The 20,325-nt window shown below is 37.5% G+C and overlaps 1 protein-coding gene across 8 annotated transcripts in view; it reads left to right on the top strand.

Annotated features, from left to right (window-relative positions):
• LOC105032336 (histone deacetylase 15) overlaps nucleotides 1-20,325 on the top strand; it is an 83,561-nt gene that overhangs the window by 48,986 nt on the left and 14,250 nt on the right. For all 8 annotated transcript variants that reach the window (XM_010906761.4, XM_010906759.4, XM_029260991.2 and 5 more), the window contains 6 exons: nucleotides 2,155-2,223; nucleotides 5,630-5,738; nucleotides 6,333-6,412; nucleotides 12,365-12,447; nucleotides 12,541-12,586; nucleotides 13,813-13,981. In XM_010906761.4, coding sequence (XP_010905063.1) covers nucleotides 2,155-2,223; nucleotides 5,630-5,738; nucleotides 6,333-6,412; nucleotides 12,365-12,447; nucleotides 12,541-12,586; nucleotides 13,813-13,981 — 556 coding nt within the window. The remainder of the gene's footprint in view (nucleotides 1-2,154; nucleotides 2,224-5,629; nucleotides 5,739-6,332; nucleotides 6,413-12,364; nucleotides 12,448-12,540; nucleotides 12,587-13,812; nucleotides 13,982-20,325) is intronic.

Here is a 20,325-nt window from a genome sequence, read left to right as displayed (position 1 = left end):
ATTTATATACTCATGTTACATATTTGTTCAAAGTTGGGTTATGTACTTTATATGAATTAAGAATCTGAAATGTCGGTTTGGTCCTATTTTAATCCAATTTGGATCAAATTAGACTTGTTTATAGACCATAATAAAGGAATAAAAAATAGTAACCAAATCGATTAACTCGCCTAAACCAAAAAACTGTTCAAACCGTTCAAATAATTGGAAAAGCTACATGAATAAATCGAACCGATACAAAATCGAATCGAAGAAGTTGATTGTGTTTAGTCAAATATTTGGTTTTAGGAATCTCTTAAACCAAAATATCGGTTTGATTTTAAAAAATCACTTAAAACCGAACCGACCGAACCATTTTCAGCCCTAGGGAGGATAGATGGGGCGCCTACAATCTTATCCATGGAGCACACTCCATGATTTTTCTCATAGAGTTTCTACGAAGAATTGACGCGGAAATGAGAGGGAGGGGGCGCCACTTGCATGAGAGTCCTTTTGCTTCAAGTCATTTGATGACTTAAAGCCCTGGGACTCTTAGGTTTCTAATTCTATAAAAGGGCCCCCCCTGCCATAAGGTTTATTCATTCGAAACCCTAAAGCTCTCCTCTCATCTCCACGCCATCTCCTCCTTCTCTCTACTCTCCTCTCCCACGCCCAAAGGTGTTGGGCTGATCCACCTGAAGTGCTCGAAGGGTCGGGTGTTGGTCGATCTGCGAGAAGGAGGAAGAAGGCTGCAATCAAGGGTTGATCAAGGTTCTACCGGAGATCTGATCGAAGGCTGATCCAGGAGCTTACTGATCTACCTAGGTGAAGGCGGATCGCAGTCGGAGAAAGAGTCCTAGTCCGAGTCTGAGTGGATACCTATAGAGGTCGGACACGTGTGCGGCTCGACAACGAACCTCAACTCCACAATCATCGGACTGCGGTGTTCACTACCCATGCAAAGGTGATGATGTGATCATCATGATAATAATCAGATTTAAAATTATTTTAAATTTTTCTAATCTATTCATGAATGATCTGGCACAAATCGAGATGCGATTTCGATTGGATCGCATGCCGGATCAAATTTTTAAATTTCGCTGCACCTTGATTCTGTCGATCGGGCGTGCGATCTTTCCTTCAGGAATAACATATCTTCCAAAAGAAAAATGAAGGTTTAAAAGTTTATTGGAAGAACAATGGGTTGATGGAGCAGATTTTAAGCCATTGTGATGTGTCTAGCACATGTTGGCATGTGCTTTTGCATGTAGTGATCTCTACGCATATGTTTGGCTGTTGATGTGGTCTTTCTGTAGTTGATTATCTGTTAAAATGATCCATTATATGTAGAAAAGTTTTCCGCCAGCACACATTCTTTGAATTTTTTTTTCATGGCTGTTTAACTATAAGAGCATCTCCCTGTACATGAGCTAACTAAATCGAATATTTAAAAGCATTATTTCATCAATATCATTATGAATTTGTTGTCGGTTTGTCATACGTGAAAAAGCTTTTTTCCATCGTGTAATGTTGTTATCTTTATGTTAAAGTAGTTCAGCTCAAGTTCATTCAGTAGATACTCCTTGGTAGTAGGGATTTGAATTAGATGTATTGTCATAAATACATTTGCTTATTGTCATAAATACATTTGCCCCGGCACCTGTCCTCCCACCCTTCTCCATTTGCTATGTGGAACAAGGATAAAGTCTTGGTAATGGTTCACTTCCTGTTCTAGTTGCCGGTCAGTATGGTACTTGGGCAGACTGGAGGAACCAGTAACAACAAGAAAGAAGAGGGGAAAAAAATCTAAAAATAAAAATAAATTAGAAAAAATTGATGTCCTGGGATGCCAGACCATCCTTGATGTCGGGACACAAGCATACCTGTCCATCCAACCATCTACTACCTGACTTATTTTTCTCCACCTTTCCTCATCTGCTCTATTTTTTTGTATATTTCATTTTCTATCAAATATTAGTTTATCTTTTACTGTACAAGATCTTCTTTGTGGATGTAAATGAAATGTTCTATAAGCAAAGATTCCTATCTAATTTCTTAAATTCATTTGTGTAATTAATTTTGCCCTTATTAACTGTTTACATTATAACCTGTTTCATCTAGCTGATTTTGCAATAGGCTGATTGCATGCTGTATTATTCTTTTTTTTTTCTCAAGGTTTTATATGTATCTTTACATCGACATGAGGGTGGAAGGTTCTATCCTGGGACTGGAGCAGCTTATGAGGTACTTATTGTTCAAAATTGTTGACTTTCTTGACTTGATAGTGGCATTCGCTTGAGACCCAAAGTGGTAAAATGTAGTTCAAAGTAAAATCAGAATTGGGTGATTAGAAGGGAGAGGAGTAGAAGGAGATGGCAGGACAGAGGGCACACAGCTTAGCATATCCAACTACGTGCCATTTATTAAAATGTACCATCATTTGAGGCTGATGGCTAGAGTACTCTTATGGATTGTTGACCACTGTTAAGTTGTTGATGCACCATAAGTGGGTTAGAAACCCATCATGAAGGCCTAGTTACAGATGAAATCAATCGGCAAAGCCCAATAATTCATAGATAATAGTATGAATTGTAAGTCTAGTAATCTTCAACAAAAGAGATTATAGATAATGAAACATAGGATCCATGGGAAGGTTATGACAGGTTTGATTAACTGATTTATGATATATTTTATTCATAGATAAAAAAAAATCAGTTAATTAGCTGTTATGTTGGACTAGTTTTTTCATTTTGTAATCATCATAAGATTTTTCTTAAACAACTAGGGGTGGCCTAACTAGTCAATTATCACTCTATTAAGTTGGCTGTAGATTAATCTAGGGTAACCATTTACTGATTTTTTTTTCCAAATAATGAAATATATATGGACAATTGGACTCATTTGATCTTTGGCATCTGGAGCTGAATTGACCATGCCAGGCTGTTTATGATTGCATTTACAGATTAAGCTTAAAATTTTATGTAGTTGTGTCAAGCATCTTAAAATATCCATGCTCAATGTTTTAACATGTTTTTATGAATTTTAGAATGTGATCCATGCAAACACAATGGAAATTTGTTTTGTCATGTTTATCAATTGAGTTATGATTTCTAGACCTGTAGTCACTTGTTCTATCTATTAACATAACAAGACTTCTTACTTTACAATCATTAGTTTTCTTTTTATAAGCCATTTAGTTGTTTCTTTTACTTTTATAATATAGATGGCCATTTAGTTTGCTGCTGCATGCTAGACCATGTTGAATGATATCATAATGGGTATGGCACAACATGGATGAATTTTAAGCTACTAGCATAATACAAATCCCCATACCTTTACATGTTAATTTTTGGGTGGCACATACATATTATTATATAAAAATGGATTGTGGTTTTTGAAGATTTATTTTTTGCAAGATTTTCTTTTTTCAATATTTCCATGGCTTTTTTAGTTTAGGAAGGGAACATATGCTTAGCTTACATAGAAGACAAGGGTTTTGAAAGAAGATGAAAACTGCGCGGGGAAGATCATCAAAGAGAACAAGTTGTGGGAAGACAAGATTGCAAGTATCATTTCCGATATAAATTAGTTGTAAATTTATCTAGGTTGTACTGTTAATATGCTACAGCTGACAATTGTGAGCTAGAAGGGTAAGTGCATTGGAAAGTGATGAAAACATGCTAATGCAGATCATCAAAGGAAGATGTGATTGCAAGTATCAATTGCCAAATGAATTATCTTTAAAGTTATATGTTTCTATTGAAATTAAGAATTATCAAATGAAAACCAACAGCTTAAGAGAGAGACCTGTACTCTTGCTAGTTACTAGAGCTATGGATGTGTGTAAAATCTGCTACAACGAGTGGGTCATCTAGGAATCTAGGAATTGCAAGATGTTTGAGGTCAATTCCACCATTGCTTGAATGACTGCCCAGCCTGTGCTAACACTTGCACAGAAATATACTACTTATGCTTATGTTTTGTCAAGGCCCATTACACTAGCATGGGCACTAGACACCCTAAACCAACTAGGCCCATTACTCCAGATGCAAATAATATCCTCCTTGTAGGTGTTTTTGACCCCTGTACTATTAAATTTAACTCTCACTGAGCTCTCTGGAAGGATGGTTGCAGGGAAGGTTCTTGTCATCAAGGCCTTGCTCACTTCCACGAGCTCCATTGCATTGGCTGAGTGCAGGGTGGCATGGGGAAAGTTCCTCGTGCATGCAAACTCCAAGCGAGCTTCATGTGCGTTGATTGTGGTTTCAGTACTAATCTTTTACTGATGTAACCTCTGCCCAATTCCTGTCATATCCTACTGTCCTCGTTTACTTTATCTTGGCATTATCCCAAGGTCTCATGGAGATTGATCTGCCAATTGGGAAGACAGTTTAGATGACTGAGTTTCCACCAGCAACTAATATGCACGATTCTCCATGACAGGTGCTGTGCAGAATTCGATACATATCAGATATGGACATGGGTCTGATACAGCCATAGTATGCCCTGTATGGCAAATAACCATCCTGATTATTTTATAGTTAAATTGGGGCTCGATACTTCTAGGATACATCCAGATGCTTCCACCATTCTCTTGGATACTTCAAGGATACTTAATGGTGCATTATTTGGCTGGGGTCAAGTTGGTTTTGAACCCAGATTTGCATTTGTCCAATAAGAATTTGTGTCTGGGTCCAATAACCTAAACTAAGTTGGAATCTGGCACCCATTCTCTCTCCTGTTCTATATGTCTATCCTAAATCCCACTTAAGAGGGAAGAGGGAAGAGAGGGAATGGATACTTGCTGATTGAGAAAGGAGGGGAAATTTTTTTATGTTTCATATTTAATTTGTGAACAACAGAATTTCATGGTGTTGGCTTGCTGATTTGTTTTTATTTGATTCTTTCTTTTGTATTTGTTAATTTTGTTGTTGGATTGTTCAATTTTTTTTTTTTGCCCCTTTTGCTGCATATTTTCTTATTATTGCATTATCTTCTTTTCATTATGTTGCGGACTTGCTAGGGGCTGCATATGTAGTTCCAGTACAGCAGAATGTTAGATGCTGCATTTATGTCTAGCAATTTATAAATGTTTGCTGAATTCGTTCTTATTATATTGTTAATTATTTACCGAATTTTCTGCTGTTAATTATTTATTGGATTTTTTTAAGCATATAACAGAAAAGAATATTTATTTTGGTTGCATCCTAGATGTATAATTTCCTGTTTTTCAAGATTTATTGTATCCATGCATCCATTTCATGTCATATCCAATCTCCCAACATCTGGTGCTTCCAAAATTAATGATCATTCTGGATGTATGGATCAACTGGGGTTGGCTAATTAGCTCACCACCCTATGCCGACAAAAAAAAAAAAAAAGTGCAATCTTACAATGACACTTCTCATAAATGTGGTCTCCCTGAAGACCATTATGCTTCAGTCTTAAAAAACCTGCTTGTGATATTTGTTTCTGTTTGTTATTGGACTTGCAGACCCATTTATATGCAAAAGAACATATGTTTAGGATTTTTTTTTTCATTACTATTGCTCATCTCATGCCATCATTAAGCCCCTTTTAACTTTTGCTAGTTTGTATATTGTTTGATGATGTGACATCAACTGATAATAGTTCATTCTACAACTCACAGGTTGGAATGGTGGATGCGAAAGGATACTCGGTGAATATTCCGTGGAGCTGTGGGGGTGTTGGGGATAATGATTATATTTTTGCCTTTCAACATGTTGTGCTTCCTATAGGTCATTACCCTTATTTCTGTATTCATGATAACTGGAGTGGTTTAAATCATGCAATAGCTAATCATTAATACCATTATAATTTTGGAACTATAGATCATAACAAACATGATTCCTCGAGTTATAAATTTAAGACCACCCATTGGAGGCTGGTTGTTTTGTCTTGGGAACCAAGATATTTCATCCAGAGGAAAATGATGATATGAATTATATAAATGCGCATTTTGGATCTTCTGTTTACATTTGGTAAGACATGGGGAAACCAAGCTGAACATTTTCAAATTTCAAGAAAATGATTATTTCTGGAAAAAAAATTGAGCTGCTTTTCAAGTCAAGGAGTACTACGTTTCCTGACCAAGAAGGTGCATTAATTTTCCAGGGATGCTTGCACAAGATTGTACATGTATTGCTTATGCTGCGCAGTTGTTCTCATATTGATTGAACTTTGTTTTCTTATTTCCGAATTTAGTAGTGTGTATGTGTGTAATTATTTTTGAATATTTCTCTAATGTATTTTCATCTCCTGCAGGCTCGTTTGTTGCTTCTTCTTTGTATAACATCTTAGCTATCTAATGAAGTGCTGATGTTCAATTGCAGCTTTAGAATTTGCTCCTGATATCACCATTATATCAGCAGGATTTGATGCAGCAAGAGGTGATCCCCTTGGTTGTTGTGATGTAAGGACTTTTAACCTCTATTGTGCAGAAATATAAATTAAGTTGTTCCTTTATCAATGTTGTTGCGATTTTACCAGCAGGGATAATAAAAATTTGAGTAAATAACAGAAAATCCCCTGAAGTTTATATTTATTACACTTACATCCAATGGTTTGTAAAACCTACATTTAGTCACTTACATCCACTTAAATTAACAGTATTAGTGAAACTGCTTGCCTCATGTGAAAAGTTGAAATTGCTCTTAGGTGGGGAGGAGGATGCACATGTTTTCTTATGTCCTTGGATAGCTATCATGTCACTTAAGGTTGTTTTGGTCATTTTTGCATTGGGTCCCATTTTAGGTCAACGGTTTGACTAAATTCTATCAAGTTATGGGATAAAGTGTTGGATACGTATACACCTTAGTGGGGTAAGCATAGGTTTTTCAAACTATTGGGTGTAATTATAATTTACCCCTAATCTCAAGGGATTTTTTGTAATTTACTCTAAAAATAATCAAATAGAAGAGAACATGTTTTTAAGTGCAAATATCACACACTGCCAGTCATTTATATACATTTGTAAGAAGAAATGTCTAAATTGCTGCTATATTTTTAACTAACCTAGATTGTTGAATTTTTGAACTACTGCTGCTCATGCAATCATCAGTTGTTTCCTACCTTTTGTGAGGATGAAAAGCGAGTATTCAAATTCAGATTGTCTTGTGCTGTTAAGCCCTGTCTGGTATTGCTTTTTTTTGGAGGGCCAAGAAGTGCTTCTTAGAGAGAAGCTCTTTTGGGTGATTTTGAGATTTTGGGTGAAAATTCTGATAAAGCTTTGTACATCCTCCAAATGTTGAAAAAAGCCCACTGGCAAAAGCCCCAATTTGGAGCTTTTGGGCAAGACCTCTATTTGAGATGCATTGGGAAGCTGTTTTTTTTTTTAAGGCAAAAGCTCACCCGAGAGATCAGGGTTCGTGTCCCCACAACAGAATTTTTTAAAAATTAATTTAAAATAATTTTTTTACTGCGATGATCATTGAACTTGGTCTTATTTTATTGCCTCGTCTCTTCTTTTTCTGTTATTATAATATGTCATTTGTCTGAAGTAAAGGCTTATTAGGAATTTTCATTTTGTCTATGCACATATTATTGCTCTTTTGTTGTGTAAAAAGCTTAAGGTGTGGCATTATAAGACATAATAAGATGGAAAGCTGATTGATATGATGATTTTGCCACTTATTGGAAATTGCCCAATCTGTGAACAATGACCTTTATACTTCATTTTCTGATAATCATATTCTTTATTAGTTGAGGATTATTTGACCAAACTTAGCATGTGGCTTTCATGAAATGTGGTTCCTTACCAGAGCGTTAACTAATAAAATTACTTGAAGTCAGCTTTTGATGCCAATAATGTCTTTTTATGGTCTTGTTTTGGTTATCTGCAAGTGTCAAATTGTAGGATCCTCTAAAAAATTCGAAGGGCCAAGGAGAATTATGCACACTGTTTGTTTATCAGCCTTTAAACATAAGAGAAGATGACTGGAGATAGTATCCTTATCTCACACAATTTAAATAGAGATTTCAGTTATGATTTCAATTTGCTTTGTGGTCATGATGTTCAACTCAGGGTTCTATAAAGTATAAACTGTTTTTTTCCCATATGTAATTTTAGTGGAAGTATGGACACACACACACACACACACACAGAGAGAGAGAGAGAGAGAGAGAGAGAGAGATAGTATCCTTATCTCACACAATTTAAATAGAGATTTCGGTTATGATTTCAATTTGCTTTGTGGTCATGATGTTCAACTCAGGATTCTATAAAGTATAAACTGTTTTTTTCCCATATGTAATTTTAGTGGAAGTATGGACACATACACACACACACACAGAGAGAGAGAGAGAGAGAGAGAGAGAGAGAGACTTAAGCCTTTATCAGGTCTTGGAACAGCTTATTTGGTTAATTATTGATTTATCTGGGATCCAAAATCTGTTAAGCACCCTGCATTTGAGGCCTATGTTTAAGAAAAATGAAACCTTCACTATTGAGTCTTTCTGATGTTAATTACTTCTCATTTCTACGACTACATATATGATATCTAGGTCATCATCGCACAAATGGGTATTTTGTTCACCTGGTTGTTAGTCCCTTGTTATGAGCAACTTTTTGCATGGATCTTTTCTCCTATAGCTTTTATTCACTGGTTGAATTCTTGGTCTTTAGTTTCATGGAATTGTTGATGAAGGCTTTAGTGATAAAATGTAAGCCATATTTTTCTACATGCATGTTTATTCCTTGTGGGCGATGGAAATGTAGGTTTCTGGAATGTTTGCAATCTCAGAGACAGCCTAAAGCATATAGAAGGTTGGGTGTAATTTTTGATCTTGCAGAAAGTTCTGGAAATTTCGGAAACTAGTTTCGTATTTGTTTGGATAATTAAGTGGTGATTATGATTGTAGTTTAGAAACTAGGATGAGGATTACAAGTGCTCCAAAATTAGAACTGAGATGTTCAAATTTTCATGTTGGGGTGAATATAAAAAAATGTAAAGGAAATAATCAGAAATAGATTGTTAATCTCTTATTTGTTATAAGGGATGTGATCTGGATAGCTTATAAGAATTTAATAAAGTACTCATGTTTTATATTAGAGGATGAATAAAGACAACACTGATTTTATGTTGAGCAATGCCATGATAATATCGGAGCAAAGGCTCTCAAAGAGAGAGATACTAGGACAAAATTGTTATTTCATTTCAGCAACAACAGAACAAAAAATACTTACATTGAGAGTCTAGTTAGGAATGGGTCCCAACCAAATGACATGATATTCTTTAATGATGTTTCTGACCTTGAGAGGCTCGTGTTCGAGTAATTATTCATACAGCACCATGGGTTGATCCTTTCATATTTCTCCTTTTCTACAAATTTAGCATTGACACATGGTAAAATATGATGTTTCAATGTTTTCATGGAGTTTCAAAGTTGTTTCTGGACCTTGGAGTACTTTAATTCTTTTTCTTGTCTATATGTTGAGAAGGTATCCTGTTATTTAACTTAGGACATCTAGTGTTTTTTGTATGGTAGTCTTGAAAACCTCTAAACCATCCAGCTGATTGTACTTATCAGTAATTTCAATACAGATAGGATGATAGCATCTTATGAAATTATCAAATTGATGCACAAAATAAAGCACATGAGATATTTATGTGTATACTTCATTGCTGTTAGGATATTTGGGTTACTTTTTGGCTTGATTCTTTCTTCAGAATGGCAAAATTTAGGTCCCTGCAAAGGTGTCTTTCACATCTAGGACATATTAAGGTTTCAAGACAAGGAGATCCCATCTGCTCATTATTCTTCTGGTTGGCGGAATTTCTGAGTAGGATTCTCTGCCATGTTAATGTGTGTGACCTTGATAGCTTTGTAGGATTGTTCTGGTTCATGGAAGTTCTGAGAGATGCTGATGTGGTTAGATATTGGTACTTTAGGTGATATGTTAGTCTTATATGGGGCAGTGGCATGGGGTGCCACAGTCATATTGCTTTGAGTACTTAGAACGTTCTTACTCGGTTAATTATGGTCAACCCAACACTGACATTGACCCATTTTTGGAGTCTGGGTCACGAGCCAGTGGCTCAACCACAGTTGACTGTGAGTTAACGCATTGTTCTGTGGCATTATTAATAAATAAAAAAATACACAAATTGTAAATTGTTAAAAATATAAAAGGGGGAATATGGAAAAAATTAATAATAATCCCATGATGTATGTAACATCCAAACCAAAAAAAGAATAAAATCTTACAGATTATTGTTTGCAAAAAAAAAAAATAAAGAGGATATGCGTTAATATGCGCTACCAAATGTACCTATAACTTGGGATGGCAATGGTGATAAAGGAACTTGGGAACTCTACAATGACAGTTTTTACTGGAGCTAAACCTTGGTTTTAAAGAGTAAAGAAGTAAAATGATAATTTTTTGTTTTTAAAGCTTCTTCCAGTCCCTTAAAGTGGTTGACCATAACTGGCCAAATCTAGGTTGACCCAGCTCAGCATGTTGCTTGGATTTTTTGGATTGTAGGTTTGGGTTTGACCAGATCCATATAGTCTTCAAGTCATGATTCCAGCGGGTCAACTTATATGGTCTTAAAGGTTCTTCCTTGAATCATCCTTCTATGCAGACTGCAAAGTGAGATTATCAAGTTGGGCTGTTATTTTAATCATATTTCTCTTACTAATCTTGTGATGTTTCCATTTTTTCTGTACTATAGATAGCAAAGGCTGGTTTTGGTTATTGAGAAATTTGATTAGAGGTCTGTCCTCTGGAAGGGAAAGTTTTATTACGGGAGAAACTTTGTAGACAATGGAAAGTCATTCTTTCAAGATTATATCTTTAATATCACAGCTTTGCAATTTCAGTGGGGTCGACCAACAATATTTGAAGTTGACAGGAAAACTTTAACTTTAGATGGATATAGGCATAATGCGAAGGATGGTAACTTAACTTAGATCAGGTTTGCTAGCCTAAATCTATCAATTGGGATTAAACTTGAAGGAATTGAATGTTGTTTATTTTTCAGCGGTCACTATGAAGGTTAGGGAAAGGATCAGCACAGAAGTAAAACTGTAAGATTTATGGTATGGTGGACTACAATTTGGAACATTGCTCCTAGATCTGAACACCTGCTAGATGTAGAAATCTTTTTGATGCTTCTCTCATTTTGCAAAGCAAGGGAATTTTAATGTCAGGAAGGCAAGCAAAATTATGTTTGGGTATGATTCTGGTGCTTTGTTATGTGTTAGCTGATGTAACCCTTTTGTATATCAGTGAGTAAAAGCATATGTGATGAACATTAGCAATTAGCATTCGATGCCTCCAATTGTTTTAAGTTGACCATGTATGTTAAAGTTCTGAGTCCCAGCTGCAGACCTGGTATTGGTCACCATACGGACACCTGGAACAGGCTGTCATGTCAATAATTTATAGGGATGCCCATTTTAATTTTTATTTTTTTTCTGTTATTTTGTTTTTAATGATTCTTTAGAGGTTTATTGGTGTTTGTTTGTCATAATTTACAATTAGGGAAAGAGATTGCCTGGTTTGTGAGCAGATTTGAACTTTAGATGTGGTCATGTCTCAGATTGCTTGGTGAGGAATTTATGAAATGAAAGGGATTAAAAAAATGCCTTGAGGAGGGATGAAGTATCGACCATTGTGTTAACCAATTGCAGTAAACACTCTTTAGGGGGTCTAGAATTCTGGCGCAGTCTTATTGCTTGCATTTTGCAACAATATACATTTAGAAGGTTGATCGGGCTAGTGAATTAGCTGATTGTTTTTCTGTGGATATTTTTCTACACTTCCGCATTACATTTTTCCTGTATTTCTTTTGCTTTAGCTTTTCAGCTTGTGGTTGTTCTCTTTTTCAACTTGATAGTGGCCTCTCTTCAGCTTACTATCTTTAAATCATCTTATAGTTATGATCTTTATAATCTTCAAGAGATTGATAAGTACCAAAAAGTGATGGGTAAGCATCATGCCTCACTAAACTGATGGCTTCTCTTTTTCAACTTGATAGTGGCCTCTCTTCAACTTACTACCTTTAAATCATCTTATAGTTATGATCTTTATAATCGTCAAGAGATTGATAACTACCAAAAAGTGATGGGTGAGTATCATGCCTCACTAAACTGATGGATGATTTACACATAAGCTTGGTAATTCACACCACCACATGACTTATAGTTTGTTTATTGCACAAAGCATGTTAATTTTTAGAATCCTTGGTATCATTCTATTGTTCATAGTATGTTATTTATATGGATTTTGAATTTTTGATGTTGTGGAACATGTTCCATAACTTTCAAATAAAATCTGGAGAATGTGATGATTATAGTGATGGTTGGATCCAAGTTGATGCTGCTTCATTTATTCTCATCATTCGAGTATTTTTGGTCTCAGGTGACCCCTGCTGGTTATGCACAGATGACGCACATGCTGACTGGTCTCTCACAAGGCAAATTATTGGTTATCCTTGAGGGAGGGTGGGTTCTTAGCTCGCTTTTTTGGTTGGTTATTTAAAGTTATCTTTTTGTGATTTATTAACTGTAGCTAAGTACACTTGTTCTCCTTCCCAGCTACAATCTCCGTTCAATATCATCTTCAGCTACAGCAGTGGTTAAGGTAAATATCTCCCTGAACATACTTTTCTTTACCAATTCCCAAGAAAGTAGCATGCAGTGGTGTTGTGCTCATTTTAGCTGTTTTAGATTTTGATCAAATTAGCACATACAGATTCTTTAATTGATGTTTATATAGCTTTTATTGGTGGTATTGACAATTAAATTAGTTTTGCAAAGACTGACATAGAGATAAGAGAAAATTCAGCTTTGCTGGGAAAGTGGATCTAAGCAATTCAAAAGACATAAGTGAGTGGTACACAACGATGAAAGTCACATTAGTATAACTTCTCATTGTAGCTCATATTTCCTCTTCCAAGCTATTTGTTCATCTATGAAGTCAATATGATTTTATCAATTTTCATGAGGCATAACTAGGTCCTTTACTTTTTGATTATTTTTGTGAAATCAAGGTTTTCATCTATAAGCTGAGCTATTGGTTTTCTGTCAGCATTGGGCACCGACCTTTGCAACATATTTGTTACCTTGGTTCATAACTTTGGCCTGCATAAACGGATACATTCGGACATCTTGGTTGATGTGATATGAGTATATTGACCAAGATTTCCTATTCATTCATCTACATTTTTACATTAAGTTTTAACTATCAAATATTTAAAACGTTCTCCTTGAAGGCTTGAACATTAGTTTATCTCATTTTACCATATTGGCAAAGATTTTGATGCCATTGATCTTACAATTTCTTGATTTTTTCCAATTTTTCCCTACTTTACATCTTGCCTAAGGTGAATTAATTCTTATATTTACACACAAAAAAAAAGGTGCATCCACATGTAGACAAAGGAAAAAGATGATTGTCAAGGCTCTTTCTGAGATCGTGTTGCTGCAATTCAACTGCAAGCATTACCCTTGTGACGGTTGAGTGGGCAATGGTGAACCGATAATGTTCATGTTTGTATAGACCAAATATGGACATTTAAAACGGAGGAATAGTTTCTTTTTTTGGTGGAAAAAGAACATGCCCTTTGATCTCTCTCTCTCTCTCTCTCTGTGTGTATGCATGCACGCTCGTGCGTGTGTTTGTGTGTGTGGCTGGTATCTGTATGTCGTATGTGTTTGTGTTTGTGTGCTTGTGTGTGCCTAATTTCTTGGTTTTAAGTTGTGAAAAATGCTCTTCTTTTGTTGCTGCTAAATTTTTGCCAAGTATTCCAAGCAGAAATGATTTTATTCCCTGCATCATACTTATCTTTTCTTTTTTTCAATTAACAGGTGCTGCTCGGTGAAGATCCTGGTTATGATATGAGTAACGTTGTTCCATCAAAAAGAAGCCTGTATACTATTCTGCAAGTCCTTAAAATTCAACTGAAGTATTGGCCGAGTTTGAAACCAAGTTATACGGCTCTGCAGTCACAATGGGGTTTGGTTTCTCCAAACAACAGTGAGTGACAAAGTTCATTATTGTGCTGATTATTAGATAACCTCACACTTGCATACACATGCATGCTCACTGTAGATAAACTAAGATTATACGCATGGACACAATTGAGAACTGGTTGCTACTGGTGTTTCTTTGCGAATAAAAGGGAGTGCTTTTCCCTTTTTTTCTTAATCTACTCTCTATCTCTCTCTCCGTTTGTTTGTGTATATCTTTTCTTTTCTTCCTTTTTTCTTTTCTTTTGTTTTTTTTTTGTTGTTGGGGGGGGGGGTTGGGGAGTTGGATTATTTTCAGCTTTGTAATAAATCATCTTTTTTAACTATTCTATAGAGCTTTTATCTAAAAGTCAAAGGGAGCAAAATAGCTACTTTATGTCTTATAGGAGACTTGACACCATATGTTGCATCTTTGTGTTAGTATATGGTTATATGCTTGAAAAGGAATTTGACATGTAATATGGTACTTGATTCGAAGTCCTGTATCCCAATTTTTGTTGGTAGTCTCTTTTAAGTTACAAGGATAGCAACCTAAGGAACTATGCTTAAGGAGTATAAAATTTAAAGAAAAAGGTCCTACTTGTTGCCGCAAAGCCCCGAGTCGAGGTCAGTATTTGGTTGAGCTGGAGATGGTCAACCGGAATTGAGTTGGAGAGTGGCACCTCCTTCAAAGGTACTTAAAACCAGAAGAAAGCCCCACTAGCTGAAGATTGTTTGGCGAGGGACTCTCCAATGTTTAAGTCAATCGAAGTCTTGGAATAGTTAGAAGAGGGAGTGAAGATTATAGAGTAGCTATTCTGTGAACGAGAGCTTGAAAATCCCCTTCTCCCCTCTTTATATAGAGGGAAGACTGTCGGTTGTCACTCGAATTCCTATGGTTGATCGTAGTATTTGGCAATGGGCCCATATCTTTCATACCCATGTCACTCGCAATTGTTGTGCACGGGAGAGCGAAAATATCGGCCCTAGTGTGTGCGAGCAGGGGAATCGATCGGGATTGTGGGGTCCAGATGGACCAAGTCTTTCTTGAATAAGCTGTTTGACAACAGCTAAGTTGTGCTCATCGGTTAGTCTCGTCTATATGATGCCAAGGTGGCTCCTCAGATAGCAGCCAAGGTCGGAAAGTGGGAGGCCACCAAAACACAACACTCTTATACAATATTTATAGTAGTTCCGAAAGACAAAATGAGAATGACTTTGAATGGACATGGTAGTTCAAGGTAAGGTTTCAAATCCCGATGGGATGTCTTGTGGGACATCGGTATGGGGTACCATCGCATGTGTCTGGACAAGGCTATCCTGCTAGCGACCTAACATCCTAATCGGGACATCTTCTATCTCAAGTGTCGGGATGGGATGGTGGCGCGTCCCATTCTATGAAAAAATCGGGACAGCCCTGTCTCATGAGATTTAAAATCTCGGTTCAAGGTCTACTCATATAAAAGATGTCAAAAAAATTTGAGAAGGGTAGGAAATTGTTTGCGAGTCTTAGGTCTGCTGACTTGGGAAGGATCAATGTAGTCAAGAATTAAGACATTAGCTGTACCGACCGATTCCATGATATTATATTGTTCCATGAAGAGAGCAGTGTGGGATGGGTTTGAGACACTAGTTTTGGGCATGAACTTGGACATCCTACTCATCCCACTCGAAACCAATCAAGGCAAGCCAGTGTCCAGGCCAGTTTGGGCAATACCAATTGACAAGCAAGCAGGTCCATTTGTTTTGGGTGAAATATAGTGTCATGCCCTTATTACTCTCTTTCATCTCTATCTTCATTCAAAAGAGGGTGAGAGAGGGGGGGAAGAGGAGAGAAATGATGGGAAGGAGGAAGGTTCAACCCAAATTAAAAGGACCTAGCCTTAATGATGTCTAGCCTCCTCAAACCTAAAACATATAAGTATTCGTTAAAAATTAAAAGTTAAGACACTAAAGTTTAAAAGTTTGGAAATTATAGATAATAAAAGACCCCTCTCATATTATATCAAAATTGCACTTTCACTAATGATGAGAAATGGATAGGGAAAATTACATTGACATCCTTTGAACTTTGACCCATTTACACTTGGATCCTAAAGAAAAATTTCAAATAGACCTCAAAACTTTAAAAAAATTGCAAAGAGGCCCGGCCGTCTATCTTCTTTAGGCAATATTATAACATGTGGATTGCCTGAGAAGTTAAATTTTATGAAATACCATAAATGTCTTTCTCAGAAGTTTTGATTTTGGCGTGACCAGAGTTTGACATGTGGCCCGATTTGGGGTGCAATCGAGTTGAGTCGAGTAGCTAGAAGTTCGAGGTCGACTCAACTCAAAATACTCGAGCTTGAAATTCGGCTTGAGATCGATCGAGCTTTAATATCTCAAGCTCGAATTTGGCTCAATGAAAGATAGGCAAAGCTCGAGATTGACTCGACTTGACTCAAATATCCACTGAACGATACTTGAGCTCGAAATCAAGCCTTAGTCTATTAATATATATATATTAATATATATATATATTATAAATAAAAATAATATTATTAAAAATATACATAAATTCGAGTAGGTTCGCGAGCTTTTGAGTCGAGTATTTTATTACTCAAGCTCGACTTGAGCTTCTCGAGGTCTCGATAATAATTGAGTCGAGTCAAGCTTGGACTCTAGTCGAGCTTGAGTAGCTCGCAAGCGACTCGACTCTTTTGCATGCCTAGGCCCGATTGAGACTCTTGAGAATGAAAAAAAATGAGGAAAAACCTAGGAAAAACATTGGAAAAATCAATAAAAACAAAGGGTGAATCAAAATTTTCCTTTTTCCTGCATAGATTGATCAATTTTTTTTCATTTTTTCTTTGTTTTCTTCTCATTTCTCTTTTTTTTTTAGAGATCTCTAGGAGGGAAAGCACTAAGGAGATTGGAGGGAAAGGCGGATGCTGGTGAAGATAGGAAGGCGACGATGGATATTGGCGAGAGGTGGCAGCAAGGAGAGCGGGGAGGAGGTGGGCATCTGCGAGGTGGAAGGCGATCGCAGAGATTGGTGGGAGGTGGCAGTGGAGGTGGGCGTCTGTGAGGGCTCGGGAAGGAGATGGCTGAGACTAGCGGGAGGTGGTGGTGGTGGGCATCCGCCAGTGCTTGGGAAGGCGACGATGGAGATCGGCGGATGGTGGCAGCGAGGAGAGCAGGGAGGAGGTGGGCATTTGCGAGGGGGAAGGCGATGGCGAAGACCGACGGGAGGTGGCAGCAGAGGTGGGCGTCGGGGAGGGGGTAGGAAGCAGCGGACACCGGTAGGAGGTGGCAGCAAGGAGACTAGCGGGAGGTGGCGTATGTGCGGGCTTGGGACAGGTTCGAGAGGGTTTGGAAGGATCTGAAAGAAAAAAGAAAAAAGCGTTACCCCAAAAAAGAAACCTGTGTACTGAGGGTATTTTGGTCATTTCTTCTTTTCTGTTAACATTGTTAGGCTAGAGATAGACGGTTGGACCTCTTTACAAATTTTTTAAACTTTTGGGGTTTGAAACTTTTTTCTTTTGGGGTCCAGTGTAAATGGGTCAAAATTCAAGGGATGTCGTAGTAATTCTTTGAAATGGATAATATTGCTGCTAAGGTTCATTGACTTGGAACCCGATCCCATGCCAGTCGGTTAATGGTACGAGTTCGTATGCCCCCATGTCGGTCCGTACTAGGCCCTAACAAGAAAATAAAGGAGAATTTTGTGGGTCAAAATATAGAGAGGGGAGAAAGAGAGGCCGGGGGTGGTCATTGGAGAGCCACTGGGGCCTCTGGAGCTCTGTGGTCCATGAGAGATTAGAGAGAGGGAGGGAGAGAAATGGAGGGAAGATGGTGGGGAGGCTGTCGGAGGGCCTACTCCCCATGTTGCTGCTTTCACTTGTCACGGGCATTGAAGCTTTCGATAGGCAGGGCTTACCTCGGCTTCCTGCCCTTGAGAGATGCAACATAGCAGTGCCTGGCCAGAGGATCATAGCTTCGAAGCTCACCCACTCCCTAGGTGATAGGGAACCTTGTCAAACAGGTGGTAAGTGGAGATGATGGCTTGGAGAGCATTCAAGCTAGGTGATGTGCCCAGGCCTGAATAATTATCTTGTGTAGGTAAGAACAAAGGTTGGAGCATAAAAAAAAAAAAGAAATCTTTGAAATCTGATTGATAAGAAAATCGCCACAATCAGATCACAAAGAGGTAGAATGCCACACTCAAGAAAAGAAGAATGTGAGTGATCACTTCTAGGGTTTATAACTCGTCACTAACACACAGAGGTTAGATAAGAGAATTCAGCAACACTCATTTTTATTCATTAAAATCTGAATTGAATACATAGATCGCCTCCCTTTATATAGATAAGAGAGGAAACATAAGACAAATTCAGTAAATAGAAGAAAATAACAGAATTTGACTATCATGAAAATGATGGTGGCTGTATCTTGCTACAAAAAAAATGATAGTGGCTGTATCTTGCTACTATGGAAATGATGGTGGCTGGAGATCATGGTGAATTAGGAAGAATAAAACAACTTTGGCTGCATCTTACTGTGGAAATGATGGTGGCTAGAGATCATGGTGAATTAGGAAGAATAAAACAACCTTGGCTGCATCTTGCTACTATGAAAATGATGGTGGCCGGAGATCATGGTGAATTAGGAGGAAGAAAACAACCTTCTAAACTCGATCCTTTCCCAAGCAATAATTTCTTTCAAATTTCTGCCAAATCTGGTTTGCACCACATCATGCTTCTATGCACATGAGCAAAGTCATCAATTTGGCTCTTGGATCCGTATATGGTATGTGATCATCTCTTTCTTCATGATGGTGCACATCATTTTTTTCTTGTTGAATAGGATTTGCCCTCAAATCCAAGTCCTCCCCATCATCCAAACTATCCTCCAAGGAGAAAGATCTCGAACATTGAATGTAGTGGACACATTGTAGTCACCAGATAATTCAATCTTGTAAGTATTGTCATTCACTTTCTCAACTCGAAATGGACCATCAGCACGTGGCATGAGCTTAGATTTTCTTTGGCTTGGAAATCGTTCCTTGCAAAGATGTATCCAAACAAGATCACCTGGAGCAAAGCGAACTTGTTTTCTTCCTCTGTTGGTTGTCTTCTCATAAGTCGCATTCTTCCTTTCAATTTGCTCCTTGATGCTCTTATGCATGGACTTAACCAACTCAGCTTTCTTCTTTCCATCTGTACAAACCCTTTCGCTGATTGCAAGTGGTGTCAAATCAAGTGGGGTGATAGGATTGAACCCATAAACTACCTCAAAAGGAGAATGTTTAGTAGTGCTATGAATACTACGATTGTAAGCAAACTCAACATAAACCAAACACTCATCCCAATTCTTCATATTCTTGTTAACAATAGTGCGAAGCAAAGAAGAGGGTATGATTTATCACTTCGGTCTGACCATCGGTTTGCGGGTGGCAAGTCATGTTGAAGAGCAATCTAGTACCAAGCTTCTACAAGATCTTTCAAAAGTAACTCAAGAACTTGACATCTCGATCAGACAATGCTCTTTGGTACACCATGCAGATGTACTATCTCCAATATTTTCTTCTCTCCAAAATGACCCGCCAATCCGCCACCATGAGCTTCTCTCATCAAAAGCTCTCGAATGGAACTATTAGAAATGCACAGCCGACTTGACTTAAACAAGTACTCGTCATGCCTGTAATAGCCGTTTACAGCTCTTTTCTCGCATTCTTCATAAATATTTGCAAAATTTGGGTCATCCTTGTATTGATTTATAATCAACTCAAATCTCATTAGTTTAGCATTAAACAATGAAATCAAAGCATACCTCCTGAAAAGTGCATCAGCCACGATATTGACATTCTCTTTTTTTTATTTGATCACATAAGGAAAGGTTTTCAAGAATTCCATCCACTTGGCATGTCTACGATTCAGTTTGCTTTGTCTTTTCAAATGCTTCAAAGACTCATGATCAGTATGGATGACGAACTCCTTTGGCAATAAATAATGTTGCCAAGTCTCTAAAGTCCGAATCAGAACGTAGAACTCCTTGTCATAGACAGAGTAGCTCAAGCTTGCACCATTCAACTTCTCACTGAAATATGTTATGGGACACCCTTCTTGCATCAGAACAGCTCCAATGCCCACATCGAAGGCATCACATTCTACCTCAAAAGTCTTGGAAAAATCGGATAGAGCTAGAATGGGTGCTGAACTCAACTTCTCCTTGATCAACTTGAAGCTCCTTTGGGCTGCTTCAGTCTATTTGAATTCTCCTTTCTTGATGCATTCAGTGATAGGAGCAAGAATAGTGTTGAAGTTCCTCACAAATCTCCGATAAAAGGATGCTAGGCCATGAAAACTCACTTCAGATACATTGGTAGGA

This window comes from Elaeis guineensis, chromosome 2 (genome assembly GCF_000442705.2).
Source record: "Elaeis guineensis isolate ETL-2024a chromosome 2, EG11, whole genome shotgun sequence".
NCBI lineage: Eukaryota > Viridiplantae > Streptophyta > Magnoliopsida > Arecales > Arecaceae > Elaeis > Elaeis guineensis.
This window is presented reverse-complemented; position numbering and strand designations above follow the sequence as displayed.